Source organism: Mus caroli, chromosome 10, assembly GCF_900094665.2.
Source record: "Mus caroli chromosome 10, CAROLI_EIJ_v1.1, whole genome shotgun sequence".
NCBI classification, from domain to species: Eukaryota; Metazoa; Chordata; class Mammalia; order Rodentia; family Muridae; genus Mus; species Mus caroli.
Genome location: NC_034579.1, coordinates 120,496,662 through 120,512,348, shown reverse-complemented (window position 1 = coordinate 120,512,348; position 15,687 = coordinate 120,496,662). Strand labels below are relative to the sequence as shown.

General features: G+C 47.2%; 1 protein-coding gene across 6 annotated transcripts in view; it reads left to right on the top strand.

Moving 5' to 3' along the window:
• Rbms2 (RNA binding motif single stranded interacting protein 2) overlaps nucleotides 1-15,662 on the top strand; it is a 46,916-nt gene extending 31,254 nt beyond the window's left edge. For 4 of the 6 annotated variants that reach the window (XM_021174656.2, XM_029482792.1, XM_029482793.1 and 1 more), the window contains 12 exons: nucleotides 1,654-1,712; nucleotides 2,489-2,580; nucleotides 4,636-4,793; nucleotides 8,774-8,853; nucleotides 8,942-9,051; nucleotides 9,264-9,310; nucleotides 9,404-9,497; nucleotides 10,814-10,885; nucleotides 11,433-11,543; nucleotides 12,691-12,771; nucleotides 13,191-13,275; nucleotides 13,549-15,662. In XM_021174656.2, coding sequence (XP_021030315.1) covers nucleotides 1,654-1,712; nucleotides 2,489-2,580; nucleotides 4,636-4,793; nucleotides 8,774-8,853; nucleotides 8,942-9,051; nucleotides 9,264-9,310; nucleotides 9,404-9,497; nucleotides 10,814-10,885; nucleotides 11,433-11,543; nucleotides 12,691-12,771; nucleotides 13,191-13,271 — 985 coding nt within the window. In that variant the 3' untranslated portion in view covers nucleotides 13,272-13,275; nucleotides 13,549-15,662. The remainder of the gene's footprint in view (nucleotides 1-1,653; nucleotides 1,713-2,488; nucleotides 2,581-4,635; nucleotides 4,794-8,773; nucleotides 8,854-8,941; nucleotides 9,052-9,263; nucleotides 9,311-9,403; nucleotides 9,498-10,813; nucleotides 10,886-11,432; nucleotides 11,544-12,690; nucleotides 12,772-13,190; nucleotides 13,276-13,548) is intronic. The other 2 variants (XM_029482794.1, XM_021174655.2) reach the window with 1 other exon arrangement.
• The last annotated feature ends 25 nt before the right edge of the window (nucleotides 15,663-15,687 follow it).

Here is a 15,687-nt window from a genome sequence, read left to right as displayed (position 1 = left end):
GAGATCTGACTCCCTCTTCTGGAGTGTCTGAACACAGCTACAGTGTACTTACATATGATAAATAAAAAAAAGAATTATTAAAAAAAAAAGAATTATTTTTGCTAGGTGGATGGTGATGGTGATGGTGATGGTGTATACCTTTAATCCCAGCAGAGGCAGGTCGATCTCTGGGAGTTTGAGGCTAGCCTGGCCTACAGAGTAAGTTTCAGGACTGCTAGTGCTACAGAGAGAAACCCTGTCTTGAAAAACTGAAGGAAAAAGAAAAGGATATTTCTGTTCCTCAAGGAATCCCAACAGAGCTCTCAGCCTTTAGACACAGGCTTTATGTGTGGCCCAAGGTGTCTTAAAATGGACAAATGTGTTGGTATTGTAAGAACTGCGGTCACTTTCAGGTGGTGCCTTTGTGGGGTTAGGGTTATATTAAGGACACTGTGACAGCTGACCTTATCGAGGAATCACTATAGTGACTTTTCCCTTTGTGAGGACAACATCCCCGACAAACAGAAATTTCAGTGAAGAAGGGTTTGTGTTAGCCACACTTTGAGGGGAACATACAGATCATCATGGTGGGTAGGATCTGTGGCAAGAGATGGTCACACTGATGTCAGCAAAGGGCAGCCAGGGAGGGCCAGGCTGTAAAATCCCTGTGACCCATTCACTCCAGTGAGGCTCTACCTCTTACAACAATGTCAGCAGCTGGGGACCAGTCCTCAGCCACGGGACATATGGGGACATTTCCAATGAAAACCACACCAGCCCTTGAGATTACTGAAGCACACATCCAGGTGTGCCGGGGTCGATAAAAGGAAGCTGGGGGATCTTCCGTGAATATAAGCCGGAAGAGAAGGGGAAATCGATGTTTATATCCCCCTCCCTCCCTTCCCCATGCTAGGAGCAGTGCTTCATCCTCTCTGCTGTGCTGGACTGAAACCATGAGCCAAAATCAAAGTGTTTATTTGGTCATTTTGTTTCAGGGATGAAAATTAACACAATAGTTTGTTTTGTTTTGTTTATTTGTTTTTAGACAAAGCTATATAGTCCTTATTGTCCTTGAACTCAATATATAGACCAGGCTAGCCTGGTCCACCTGCCTCTGCTCCTGAGCAGAGGGATCAAAGGTGCCCGCCACTACTTACTGCACAAGTAGCCTTTTTTTTTTTTTTTTTTTTTTTTAAGATTTATTTATTTATTATATGTAAGTACACTGTAGCTGTCTTCAGACAGTCCAGGCGCCAGATCTCGTTTCGGATGGTTGTGAGCCACCATGTGGTTGCTGGGAGTTGAACTCTGGACCTTCGGAAGAGCAGTCGGGTGCTCTTACCCACTGAGCCATCTCACCAGCCCCCACAAGTAGCCTTTTAAATTGACTTAGTTTTGGGTTTTTACTTTGTTTCCATGTAATGAGTAGAAAAACTAGCGGAGAAAGACAGGGCTTGGAGTAATCTAGATGATGCCTTAATCTCTGTCCTGGCTGTTCTGGAACTCACTCTGTAGACCAGGCTGGCCTCTGATTCACAGAGTTCCCTCTGCCTCTACCTCTTGAGTGCTGGGTTCAAAGGTGTATGCCACCACACCTGGCTCTTCTCTCTGCAGTTTGTAATCCCTGCCCCCCCTCCCCCCCAGATCATCACCTTGTGTTTTCCTTTTCCTTAGGTATGGCAAGATTGTTTCCACTAAGGCCATCCTGGACAAGACCACAAACAAGTGCAAAGGTGAGAGAGAGACCAGCTGCTCTATGCGCCTCTGTCTCCTCATGCTGGGAGGCTGGGCAGACAGCGCCTGGGAGGGGCTGGGAGGTTTGGGACCTAAAGACCAACAGGTATTTAGACTCACTTGTGGCTAGAGAGCTAGAGCTGAAAATACTGTTAGGGGCGATGCTGGCGGAAGGAAGGAAGGATGTGTGGTGTGCAGTCCCTTCTCAGCTCCCTCTGGGTCAAGTGTCTTTCCCTGGGTGAGAAGGTGTAGGGAGAAGTTTCTCAAAGTCTATGTAAACACCTTTTCTAGGAGTTGGGGGTAACTGCCCAGTAGGTGTTCTTTTTCGATGCTGAATAGTTGTGTGGGGGGGGGGGGCGGTCAGGGGTGAGGAGGCGGGTGTGTGTGTGTTGGACATCTCTGAGGAGGGCAGCTTCCATCTGGTACCGGCTTGCTGTGCTGTATTCCTCCCTCCCTAGATTTCTGGGGGCTGTCTGCAGAGGAGCTGGAGGGTCTAGGATTTAAAACCTCAGGTCTGAAGCTCTAGGTTTTTTCTTAATGAGGAGAAAGGCAGAATACTAACCACAAGGTGTTCTCATGTCCCTGGGCGTCCTTAGCCACAGAGAGGGTCTGAGCTCTGGTGAGGGGTCCCATGGACAACTCTCAGTCTCCCTCCCCCCCCAAACCCCCACTCCATCATTTACATAGTCCATACCTCATCTTCTGTTTCCTGAAAAGCCTGGGCCTCCTATCTCTCTTATATCTCCCACCTCCCGTGACGCTGTTTCCATTCCAGGCTATGGCTTTGTGGACTTCGACAGTCCATCATCAGCACAGAAGGCTGTAACTGCACTGAAAGCCAGTGGTGTGCAGGCACAAATGGCAAAGGTAGGGTAATACCCTCCCCCTCCCCAGCCCCATCTACCTCTCCAGGGATTACAGTCAGCATCAAAGTGCCAGTTTCAGCTATGTTGGAATGTCCAGGAAAGTGAAACTGATGAGCAAGAATTGTCTACAGTGCTCAAGTGTGTGAGTGTGCGTGTGTGTGCATGTGTGTGCATGTACATGTGTGTGGTGTTTGTGTGTGTGTATGTATGTGCATGTGCATATGTGTGTGTGTTCATGTGCACAGCAGTGTGGAGCCACCTGATGTGGGTGATGGTGATTGGACTCAGTTCCTTGCCATCTCTCACCCTCTGCAGTGCCTTCTGGTAGCATCTGGACACAGGCATGACAGGCCAGGGTCCACCTGAGCTGCTAGAGAAGACTGTGCAGTGTGTGGCAAGCAGGAGAGCCAGGCCTCTCGGCACTCCACCCTGGCCCCACTTTCCTAGGACAGATGGTTCTAGTTTTGCAACATTCTCTGAAGCCCAGTTGTGCAACTTAGGTTCTGAAGAGTGCTTTCCATGACCTGCCACTGCTCCCATGGGACAGGGAGTGAGCTGGGGAAGGGGCTGGGGGAAGGGGAGGAAGCTACAGCAAGAAAGGAAGAGAACTGAACCTTCTGCTTTGATCTCCCTAGAGATGAAAATGTTGTATGCTCACTCTCTGTCAATCCCTAGAAAGCTAGAAGCCTTTCTGAAATCCTCTCAACCATACTGAGGCACCTTGAATACTCTGATGAGGCTGATAAGGGTAGAGTTACAGTGGGTTGTACATCACCGTGAGGTGCTGGGAATTGAACTCAGGACCTCTCAAAGAGTAGCCATCGCTCTTTTAACCATCGCTCTAGCCCCAACATAGCCATTCTTTTCTCTAAAGGGGAAATGAAGCTGGGTGTGATGTCTCAGGTCATCCCAGCACTTGGGAGGCAAAGATAGTGAGAGTTTGTTTTAGGCCAGCCTGGGCTACAGAGTTAAGACCTTGCTTGTCTCAAAAGAGAAATGGAGAAAGAGAAGAGCAGGAAGAGGAAGAGGAAAAGGAAAAGGAGGGAGAGGAGGAGGAAGAAGAGAGAAGGGCAGGAGGTGAGTGGGTTGGAGAGAGTACACTGGCTGCTCTTCCAAAGGTCCTGGGGTCAATTTCCAGTACCCACCCACCCTTTACCTTTAAAGGCATCTTAACTCTAGTTCCAGGGAAGTGCCCTCTTCTGGTCTTTCTGGATGCTTATATGCACACCATACACAGACATACATACAGGCAAAAACAAAAAACAAACAAACAAACAAAACCACCCATCGATGTTAAGTAAAAAATAAATTTTAGGTGGAAAAGAAAAGGGAAAGAAACGGAAGTTGAAAGTGGGATTAAGGTTGCTGAAAAGGACTGACTAAAGCAGTGTAATGATTGACAGGCTTGAAAACAGCTCTGGAGCGGGTGTTGTGCACACACCTGTGATCCCAGCACTTGGGAAGGAGACAGAAGGAGCAGGAATTCAAAATCAAGCCCTTGGGCAGAACTGTCATTGAGCCCTCCAGGAACCTCCACCCTGCCCCTAGTACAGCCTCTCCCTGGGGCTCCCAAACACCTTTGGGATAAATCACTGCACAGCACACCCTGCCCTTTCTGTTTCCTTCCTGCTGCCCTCCCTGCTGCCCTCCCATCCGCCAGTGACCAGGTAGCCCCCTTAGCGGAGTCTGCTGTGGCAGAAGAGAGGGTGAGAAATCATTCTGAACTATGGAGTTGACAAGTCAGGAGAAAGAAATCTAACCTCGGGGCCAGGCTACAGGGCAAGAGGAAAACTTGTTCTGCCTGCTTCTTAAAGAGACAGTGGGTTGGTGGCTTGTGTTACTGGATTGTACAGCAGTAGACGTGGTAAATTTTATAATCTCTCTTCCTGGTCTAGGTGTGGAGTGCACGGTGAATTCTGGGTATTACAAACAGAAGGTTCTCTGTGTTTGGATCCCCCCTTAGTGCTTCTCTTCTCAAATGTTATCCTTTGCATGAGGGCTGAGGATGGGATGGGGAGCAAGATGTGAGCCTCGGTTTTCACCTTTGTGTTCATAGCAACAGGAGCAAGACCCTACAAACTTATACATCTCAAACCTCCCTCTGTCAATGGACGAGCAGGAACTAGAGGGGATGCTGAAGCCCTTCGGCCAGGTCATCTCTACTCGGATCCTTCGAGACACTAGTGGGGCCAGCAGAGGGGTCGGCTTTGCAAGGTAAGGGATGACTGAGAGTGGCTAGCAAGAAATAACTTAGGAAACAACACATACACGCACAGAGGCGCACACAGATGCACACAGACACACTCGCACAGAATCACACAAATACACACAGAGATACACACATACATACACATATAGACACATAGGCAGAGAAAGGCAGAGAGAAGAGAAGAGAAGTAGAGGAGAAGAGAAGAAGTAGAGGAGAAGAGGCTGCCATGAGCATGTGGAGAGATAGAGGGGAGGGAGGAGAGGGAGGAGAGGACAGAACATGAGCAAGAGAGGAGCAAGAGAAAGTGGAGGGAGCAAGCAGCTCATCAGGCATCCCTGGGTGTTGCCAGGTAACTGTGGGGTGGAGTATCCCTGACTGTTGCCAGGTAACTGTGGGGTGGAGCATCCCTGGCTGTTGCCAGGTAACTGTGGGATGGATCTTAGAGAGAATGCTAACACATACAAAATAAATACCTGTGAAACATTGTTGCAAAGACTTTTTGTTTTTAGTGGCGGAGAATCTCTGCAAGTTCAAAGTGGCCATATCTGAAAGAATGTGAGTTCCAGGCTAGCCAGCACTAACAACATCATGAGTCCAAGCTCAAGACAGGGTGGTGATGTAGCTCTGTGGGTAGAGTGCTTGCTTAGTAGGCATGACACCCCCCCCCATTTGATCTACAGCATGGAATGAATAAACTGGGTGTCTAATGACATTTCAGCACTTGGGTTGTGAAGGCAGGAGGATCAGATGTTGAAGGTGAACCCCCCCAAAGTTTGTACACACCTGTAACCCTTGTGCTTGGAAAGTTGTACATAGACTGTTTACAGTCAGCCCAAGTTGATTTTTGTTTTTTTTTAAGAGTCTGTCTCAAAATCAACTGTGGAAGTCAAGCAGTGGTTGAGAGGGCAGATGCAGGAGGATCTCTGTGTGTTCAGGGCCAGCCTGGTCTATAGATCACGTTCCGGGCCAGCCAAGTCTCTGTTACACAGAAAAACTCTTCTCTTGAAAAACAAACAAACAAAAACCAAAACAACAGAAACTATTCAAGGCCTGATCTGTAGCTCAGATGAGAGGGATCACTTGGAATTCAAGACCAGCCAAATTGAGAGTGAGACCCTAGCTCAATAAACAAACAAACAAACAAAAAACCAAACAAATAAAATATTGAAAAATCAAACAAGTGAGTTTCACTTGAGAGGAGAGTCTGTTCGTTGTTTATTGTTTTTAGCTTAAAGGTCTGGGTTTTGTGTTTCAGTCTCTTAACCTGCTCAGACTGGGAGTGAAGTGGGTTATCTTGGCCCATCCAATCCTGACATTTGGGAGATACAGGGAAGAGAGGACGGGGAGCCCTTGGACCAGATACTGTCTCAAAGCACAGCCTCTCCAATAAAATAGAGGCTGTGGCTAGAAGAATAGTTCTGAATAGGCTCAGTCTGCGTAGCGCCACCTAATGTCGACCTTGGGTAATACAAGAGAAGAGTATTGGACTTGTTCTTCCATTTTCGGCTCAAACACTGTTTGCTTGTTTGTTTTGTTTTTCGAGACAGGGTTTCTCTGTATAGCCCTGGCTGTCCTGGTATTCACTCTGTAAACCAGGCTGGCCTCGAACTCAGAAATCCGCCTGCCTCTGCCTCCTGAGTGCTAGGATCAAAGGTGTGCGCCACCACGTCTGGCCCTTTTCTTTTTCTTTTGTGATGTGTCCTGGATCCATTTTTGTTACTGTGCTTAAACACCCGGACAAAAGAATACTTAGGAAGGAGGGTGTGGTGGTCCCTGTAATCCCAGCACTCAAGAGACAGAAGTGGGTGGAGTGGAAGGGACAGCTTGGTGAATAGAGTCAGTTCCAGGCTGAAAAGCTTATACAGTGAGACCCTGTCAGACAGAACCCACGACAGGATAAGTTCATGCATGCTTGCTTGCCTGTTTAGGCTCACTTTGCCTTCTCCACTCTGACACAGCTTAGGGCCCCCATCTAGGGAACAGTCCCTGCCTAGGGAATGGTGCCACCCAAGTGAATTAATGGAAGACAGTCCCTGGGAGACATGCTGACAAGCTCACAGGTAAACCCAATACAGGCAGTTCTTCACGTAGACAGTTCACCAGCAGCTGGGATTAAATAACTGCCTGTGTTTTGTTTATTCATTTGTTTTTTTTTTAATTTATTTATTTACCATATGTAGGTACACTATAGCTGTCTTCAGACATACCAGAAGAAGAGGGCATCAGGATCTCATTATAGATGGTTGTAAGCCACCCTGTGGTTGCTGGGATTTGAACTCAGGACCTCTGGAAGAGTCAGTGCTCTTAACTGCTGAGCCATCTCTCCGGCCCTCATTTTTGTTTCTATTACATTTTATTTGTTAATTTGTGAGTGTGTGTGTGTGTGTGTGTGTAAGACAACTTTTAGGAATCAATTTTTCTCCTTTACCATGTGGGTTCCAGGGATCAAACTCATGTCATTAGACTTGGCAGCAAGCTCTCTGATCTGCTGAGCCATCTTGCCAGCCCAAGTATAGAGCTGCTGAAATCCCAGCATGTGAACACTGAGACAGGGGCTATACCACAAGATTCCCATTTCAGAAAATCAGAAACAAGCAGGAACCCGCTCAGCAGTCTGTACTTCTGAAGGAAGCTGTAGCTGGTGCATAGATAAGGATGTGGTCACTTTTCCTGAGTGCTCTGACTTACAGAGCCTTGGGTGGTGAACGGCCACTGGTACCTACACCTTCATTTTCTTGTGCTTTCCCCCTCACGTATGGGACATGAGCCCTCACACCCTTTAAAAAGCATTTCTTTATGACAGGTAGTGGTGGCTGCACACCTTTAATCCCAGCACTCAGGAGGCAGAGGCAGGTGGGTCTCGGAGTTCAAGGCCGGCCTGATCTGCAGAGTGAGTTCCAGAGCAGCCAGGTCTACACAGAGAAACTCTGCTTTGGAAAAAAAAAAAAGGCATTTATTTACCAGTTCATGGGGGGAGAACAAATATGGCATCACATTTCTGTGGCGGCCAAAGGACAGCTCACAGGAGTCAATTCTCTCCTTTTAATATTTACTTTTATGTGTACGAGTCTTCTGTGTACATGTATTTATGTGCACCAAGTGTGAACCTGTTACCTTCAGAGGTCAGATGAGGGCATCGGATCCACTGTAAGTTACTACACATTGTTGTGAGGCACCCTGTGAGTACTTGCGCCAGAACCTGAGTCCTCTGCAAGAGCACTGGGTACTCTTACTCACTGAACCATTTCTCCACTTCACTTCACTTCTTCTTTTTTTTTTTTGAGACAGTGTCATTGTAGCCCCAGCTGGCCTGGAACTTGATAAGTAGACCCAGGCTGGTCTGGAACACTCAGAGACACACCAGTCTCTGCACTGAGGTCAAAGTCATGTTGCCACCATGCTGACATCATTAGGAATTTTAAAAAAATAGTTCCATGACCACTGAAAAAAACTTTACGTTTATTTCTTATGTGCATATTTGTGTGTTACCGTGCATGTGTGGAGGTCAGAGGACAACCATCAGGAGTTGGCTCTCTCCTTACACCATATGGGTTCCAGGGATGGAACTCAAGTTGTTGGGCCTGTTGAAAAAAATGCCATTATCCACTGAACCATCTCATCAGCTCACCATTACGGCCTGGGCTACTCAGTCAGTGAGTGCAGGCTCACCCTGCATGACAACTTCTAGCACTGCATAGCAGTCAGACACGGTAGAACTTTTCTGCAATTGTAACACTGAGGCAGGAGAATCAGATCAAAGCCATTCTCAGACACAGGGTTTGAGGCCAGGCAGAGGTATAAAATACACACACACACAGAGAGATAGCCTGTGTTTAAAAATAAATAAATAAAAAGGAAAGCTAGGTGCCTCGAAATGAACATGTGGGACAGAAACATTCTCCAGTATTTGTGGGTCTAGGAGCCTGTGGGTATGTATAAGACACATATCCCGGACAGGTGGTCTTACTCCTCATGTGCGTCTTAGGATGGAGTCCACAGAGAAGTGTGAAGCCATCATCACCCACTTTAATGGAAAGTATATAAAGACACCCCCTGGAGTAGCAGGTGAGGCCTCTGGGACTTGGGCTGGGAGCCATTGGAGGAGTGGGTGCTGCCCCATGGCCCAGCAACTGTGTACGTTTTCTCTTGACAGCACCTTCTGACCCTTTGCTTTGCAAATTTGCTGACGGTGGGCCAAAGAAACGACAGAGCCAAGGAAGATACGTGCAAAATGGACGGGCCTGGTCAAGGAACGGAGACATGGTAAAAAGATCCCCGAGGAATCATGAACCCTGAGAGCATTAGAGTTGGAAATGGCGCAGCCTGGCTTCTGTGCATGTAGGTGGGAAGCTTGAGAGTAAGATGTGTGGCTGAGCCCTGGTGTCTACTTGCTCTTTAGTGCAGTCCCCAAAACCTGTCATGGGACATGTGGGTACTCTGGGCTGGCAATATGGCCACTACATTCTTTCTTACAGGGCGGTATGGCCTTGACCTATGACCCCACCTCGGCCCTTCAGAATGGGTAAGGGTGTTTCATTCTAATTCTCAAACAGCACTTAGTGGAGGTGGCTCTGGCTCCCCGAGGCTTCTCACTGAACAAAGACCTCTCCTGCAGGTTCTACGCAGCTCCTTACAGTATCGCCCACAGCAGGATGCTTGCTCAATCTGCGCTAGCCCCGTATCTTCCATCTCCTGTGTCTTCCTATCAGGTAAGGTGTGAGGCTTTTCCTACTCTGTGTGTTAAGTGAATGAATGTAAAGCTTTTCTATATAGTACACACAAAGAAATGGTATGTTGGAGCATAACGTGATTTATGTGTGTGTGTGTATATATATATGTATATGTATGTGTATGTATATAGATGTATAGATGTATATGTGTGTGTATATGTGTGTGTGTGTATATATATATATATATATATATATATATATATATATATACATATATAATTCCTGTATGTATATATACATATATACCCATGCAAAAAGTGCATATAAATACTTTTAGAGATAGAGACATCCTCTTGAGCTGGGCATGGTGGTACACACCTCTAATCCCAGCATTTGGGAGGCAGAGGCAGTTGAATCTTTGTGATTTTGAGGCCAGCCTGGGCTACATAGCAAGCTCCAGGACAACCAAGGCTATATAAGAGAGACCCTGTTTTAAAAAACCCACATCATCCTGCTTATCTTTTTACCCTCATTGTAGATCACTTTCATGTGAGTAGATACTCGAATATTGGGGCCTTGGGCATCGTTTTGATAAAAATGTTTAATCCCAGCACTTGGAAAGCAGAGACAGGCAGATTTCTGAGTTTGAGGCCAGCCTGGTCTACAAAGTTAGTTCCAGGACAGCCAGGGATATACAGAGAAACCCTGTCTCAAAAAACTAAAACAAAACAAAAAAAAAACAACCTCACTTAATATATTTTGCTATTCTCCCATCTTTTAAACGGTCCTTTTACTTTATCTGTATGAGTGTTTCTTCTGGGAGAGCAGAACATGGTCTTAGCTGCTGTGTGTGTGTGTGTGTGTGTATGTGTGTATGTGTGTATGTGTGTATGTGTGTATGTGTGTAGAGGTCAGAAGGCAATTTGTGGAAGGTTCTCTCCACTTACCTCATGGGTTTTGGGGATCTAATTCAGGTCTTTAGATTTGGTAGCAAATGCCTCTACCTGCTGAGCTATTTCATCTACCCCTTTGCCTGTTTTTAACTGGGTTATCCGAGTTATAAGCTGCTAGTATTTGTTAACAGTGTGCTCTTTTAAAGTTTTTGAGACAGGGTCTCACTGTGTAGCCCTGGCAAGTCTGGAACTCTCTTTGTAGACCAGGCTAGCTTCAGATTCACAGATCTGCCTGCCTCTTGCCTTCCGAGTGCTGGGATTAAAGACATGTGCCACCACAGTCTGGCTAAGCGGCTTGTGCTCTGAAGGGACATGTCAGTTTGGGGGGGGGGGGCTTTGCTGAACATTCTCATTCCCTGAGCCTAGGCAGTTAACATTTTCATTTGTTTTTGCTTATATTAGAGAGTGACTCAGACATCTCCTCTACCTAACCCATCGTGGATGCAACACCAGTCGTACCTCACACAGCCTTCAGTGAGTGTTCAGAAGTGAAAGAGACAATCTGATGTAAAGCAAAGCAAAGGGCTTTGATGGCAGGATGTGTGGGTGTGAGCTCTGGCTCAGTGCAGTAGGCACACCATCAGAAACCTTAATTCTGTGGATTTGTTAGTCTTACACGTAGGTCCCTGCAGACTAAAGGTGAGGATGCTGTTGTTCCTGTTGTAGAGCTCGGGTTAATTCTCAGGACTTGGAAATGTCAGCAGACAGTACTGTAGTTCCCGTGTAGTTTGCTTCCTGATTCTAGTGCACTTAAACTGTTCTTAAAAAGCAAATAGAAGTCTGGGTGTAGAGACACAGGCCTTTAATCCCAGCACTTGGAAGGCAGCAGCAGGTGGATCTGTAAGTTCAAGGCCAGAGTGGTCTACAGAGTGAGTTCTGGGACAGCCAGGGTTAAACCTGTCAAGACAAACAAAACAAAACAAAAAACCAAAACACTGGTGGCCCTGCTTGGCATCCTTGCCACCTCAGGTGTCTTTACAGGAGGGTGCTGCTTAACCCTTCCCTTCATTGCCTCCTCTAGGGCTCAGTTCTGACACCAGGGATGGACCACCCCCTCTCTCTCCAGCCTGCCTCCATGATGGGACCTCTTACCCAGCAACTGAGTCACCTGTCACTCAACAGCCTGGGCACGGTAAAGGATTGTCTGTAGTTATTAACCATGCAGAATAAGAAGTGCCTAGGAAATGCTCCTTGGTACCAGTGGTTACGCAGGACGCAAGTGTGTCAGGGTCAGCAAAGGCATGCTCAGAACTGCAGTAAATGCTTCTAATCCTTGTACTCAGGAGGCTGAGTCAGGAAGACTGTTAAAAGTTCAAGGCCAGGCTGGTGAGATGGCTCAGTGGGTAAGAGCACCCGACTGCTCTTCCAAAGGTCTGGAGTTCAAATTCCAGCAACCACATGGTGGCTCACAACCATCCGTAACGAGATCTGACTCCCTCTTCTGGAGTGTCTGAAGACAGCTACAGTGTACTTACATATAATAAATAAATAAATCTTTAAAAAAAAAAAAAAGTTCAAGGCCCAGGCGCACGCCTGTAATCCCAGCACTCGGGAGGCAGAGGCAGGTGGATTTCTGAGTTCGAGGCCAGCCTGGTCTACAGAGTGAGTTCCAGGACAGCCAGGGCTACACAGAGAAACCCTAGTCTCGAAAAATCAAAAAAAAAAAAAAAAAAAAAAAAGTTCAAGGCCAGGCTGGAGAGATGGCTCTGCGGTTAAGAGCACTGACAACTCTTCCAGAGGTCTGGAGTTCAATTCCCAGCAACCACATGGTGCTCACAACCATCTGTAATGGGATCCGATGCCTTCTTCTGGTATATCTGAAGACAGCTACAATGTACTCATATAAATAAAATAAAATAATAAATCTTAAAAAAAAAATTCAAGGCCATTGATAAACAGAAAAGAATCAGTAAGCTGGGGATATACCTTCCTGCCTACCTCTTACCTGCTTCCCAGTCACGGAACTAAATGTGGTCTAAACATTTGTGAATTTGCTTAGGTGCCAGTGCATATTTCCTAGAACAACTCATCAGAAAGGAAAGGGATGAAGCTCAAAGCTCTTTTAGGCCTGACTGGTGCAGGAGAGCTGGTGGCAGTGAGTTGAGGGTGTGGAGGAAGAGAGGGAGGGACGTCAACGTGTCTCTAGCTGGCGTCCTCGGGTAACCCAGGAACATTTTAAAGAAGCACCCACAACAATAAAGGTCTCTGTGTTTTCTGAAGCTCCTGAGGGCTTTTAACTAGCTGAGAACCATTGTTTGTTTTTGTTTTTGTTTTTGCAGTTCATGCCAGCCACTGCTGCTATGCACGGGGCTTACATCTCCCAGTACCCAGCTGTGCCTTCTGCCAGTGTTTCTGCTGAGGTAGGAGCTTTTTTGTTTTTTTTTTTTGTTTTTTTGGGTTTTTTTGCAGTGAGGCCAGGACACATCAAGGGCAGATCTCTGAACTGTGTACTCCTTTCTCTCTCGGTACTGCCTACTGCTGGCATCCTCACTGGTGGTTGTGAGGAGGGCAGAAGGCTTCGTTCGTGTTTAGCCAGCCTGCTCTGTTCAGTTTAGACAGGGATGCTGACTTCAGTTGCCTCAATACTCTGAAAATGAGCAACTGCTGAAGTATTTCCAAGGTAGCTGGACCACTTTGCCTTCTTTCTGGCAGTCTGGATGTTGGATGCACACATGCGTTGGGGGTGGTGTGTGTGTGTGTGTGTGGGGCTGAATTGGGGAGGCTTTAGTGGGAGGTGAGTGTAGGAATGCTTCAGTAACTTTCCTTGGCTGTGATACAGGAGAGCAATGGCCAGCAGAATCAACTGGCAGTGGAGCCCCCCTCAGACCACGGGGTCTATCCTTTCCAGTTCAGCAAATAATGAGGTAAGAATTTTATGGTGGGGAATGCTGCTATGCTATGCTGAACTGGAAGATGGTGCTTGCAGCTTTGTTCTGCCAATAGCCAGACAGGTTAATTAATAGTCGTGTCCTCTTTATACCGTCTCCAGCTTATGCCTCCTTTAGGATTCTTTCCCCCCATCTTTGTTAAACAGAAAGGAACTCTTGGAGATGCTCACAGACTCCAGAAGTTTTAGCAAATTACAAGCCTAGCTGTAGCCTGCTGAGCACTAACACCTGGCTGTCATTCCCTCACAGGTCCAGACCTGGGGAGAGAAGCCTATGCACTCCTCCTCCGGCTCCTTCCTGTTGCTGATGGAACCTGAGGAATCACGTTGGTTTTTTGTTTTTTGTTTTTTTTTTTTTTTGAATGTGCTACATTCAAGATCAAAGACTTTTTTTTTCTTTTGCAAAAGAAGTTTCTTGCTTTGTATTTAATTGCAGCGAACCTTTCTCCTACCCCAAAGACACCAGTTGAGGTGCTTCTCATCTTCAAGAGGTTTGGGTATGTTGGGATTGCTTAGGAAGGCTTTTAAAATGGTTTAAGGACAATCGCAGTGCTGTGAAGTCAGTGAAGGGGCGCTGCTTGCCAGGTTCAGTTACGGACTATTTTCAATGTGTGTTTTAGATATGCAGGCTTAAAACTTTTGTTTTGCAAAGCTCTCAGCACACACTTTGCGCGCACACACACCCCCCTCCTTCCCACGCACTGTTTAAAGCAGGGTCTCACAGTGCAGTCCTGGCTGGCTGACAATGTAGACCAGGCTGGCTTTGAACTCAGAGATCCTTCCCACTCTGAGTGCCCTGCCATGCCTAGCTAGTTGTTTTTTTTAAACTTCTTCTTCACAATGTTCTTTTTTTCTTTTCCATTTAGCTGAGCCTGCCTACTTTGCCTTTTTACAATTTTTAATTTTATGAATTTGATTTAAATTTCATGTGGAATTGGGGGAAGGGAGAGCAACACACAGGTAGAGAAGTGTGGCAGTAGAGGTTGCTTTCCAAACTCTGCCCTCCTGTCCTAGGAGGGGTTAGACTTTGACTTCAGGAAGCAGACATGTGACAACCATGCAGCCTTTGGAAACCACCTTCAACCAACTCTGGTGGCAAGTGCCACTGAGAAGTGCCATCCTGCTTCAGCATCCTGGGACACCTGTTCTGCCTACTGGAGGGTCTTGGGTCTTCATCCTGCCCCATGTCTCATAGCCCCTGCCCCTGCTGACCCAGGAGGTTGTTTTGTCCCCGAGAGGCTGCTGTCTTGTCCATCATCCTTGATTACCAAGCCTGGGGAATATCATGTGTGCTGGTCCTGAACACCCGACAATACAGAACCCGGTCCCACTCCTCCACCCCTTATTCCCTGGCAGTTATTTGGTGTAGACTAAACCCCAGCCCAGCCCTGGACATGGAGCCTGTTAGTTCATGTACTTGGCCAGCAGTGCCATCTGTGACTTTGCCTCCTGGAGGATCTTTTCTGCCTGGGTTTTCACAGCCTCTCATCCCAGCTGTACATGGCTGTACTCAAGTGGTACTTGGCTGAATCACTTAATTCAGCAGGAGCCATCTTATTAGCAGGGCTCACCCTTGGTTGTATGTACATGCCAAGTGCACACAGTTTGAAGGGATGAAAGCAAGAACTGTTGTGTGTACTGTGCATGCTTGAGAATGGACTGAGCTCTCTCTATGCAGAGTACCCAGCCCAGCCCTGGTGTGTTTGGACCCCTTCCCCAGGGAACCAGACCACCAGAAATCATTTTCCTTCTTGTGGAAGGACGATGGGGTGCTAGGATAGAAAAGAGGCAAGACTCACAGCTCCCTGGCCACTCAAAGGTCAGGAGGGACTTGTAAACATGCCTGCCGTTAACTGTTCCCTTCTGCAAGACTTTCACCACCAAATGTGACTTGTTACATCACATCCCTTCACGTCATAAGTACCCCTCCAGTAGACAAAGCAATGGAGATGGGGAAGTGTGTCCAGAGGTCAGTGTGAAAGAGGAAGGGCAGAGCATGGTGATGGTGAGAAACTAGCTCAGCAGCTGTGCACACTACAGAATTGGGAATCCTGGCCTGACTGTGCTGCTGTGCGTTCTAGACTAAGGAAGGGGCTAAGGACAATGGGCAGCATCAAGTACAAAATGACCAGTTTTCTCATTGGTGCTTCCAACACCAGGAAGGTCATACCCAGTTAGCGACCTCTAGCCCTCTAGCCCTCAGTGAGAGAGACTCAGAGCTCTGTCCTATGGAAACTCTGCTGACAGTCTTGCTGTCACTGCTGCTCCTTCACTGCCTATTAAAAATTGTTCCGCCGGGCGTGGTGGCGCACGCCTTTAATCCCAGCACTCGGGAGGCAGAGGCAGGCGGATTTCTGAGTTCGAGGCCAGCCTGGGCTACAGAGTGAGT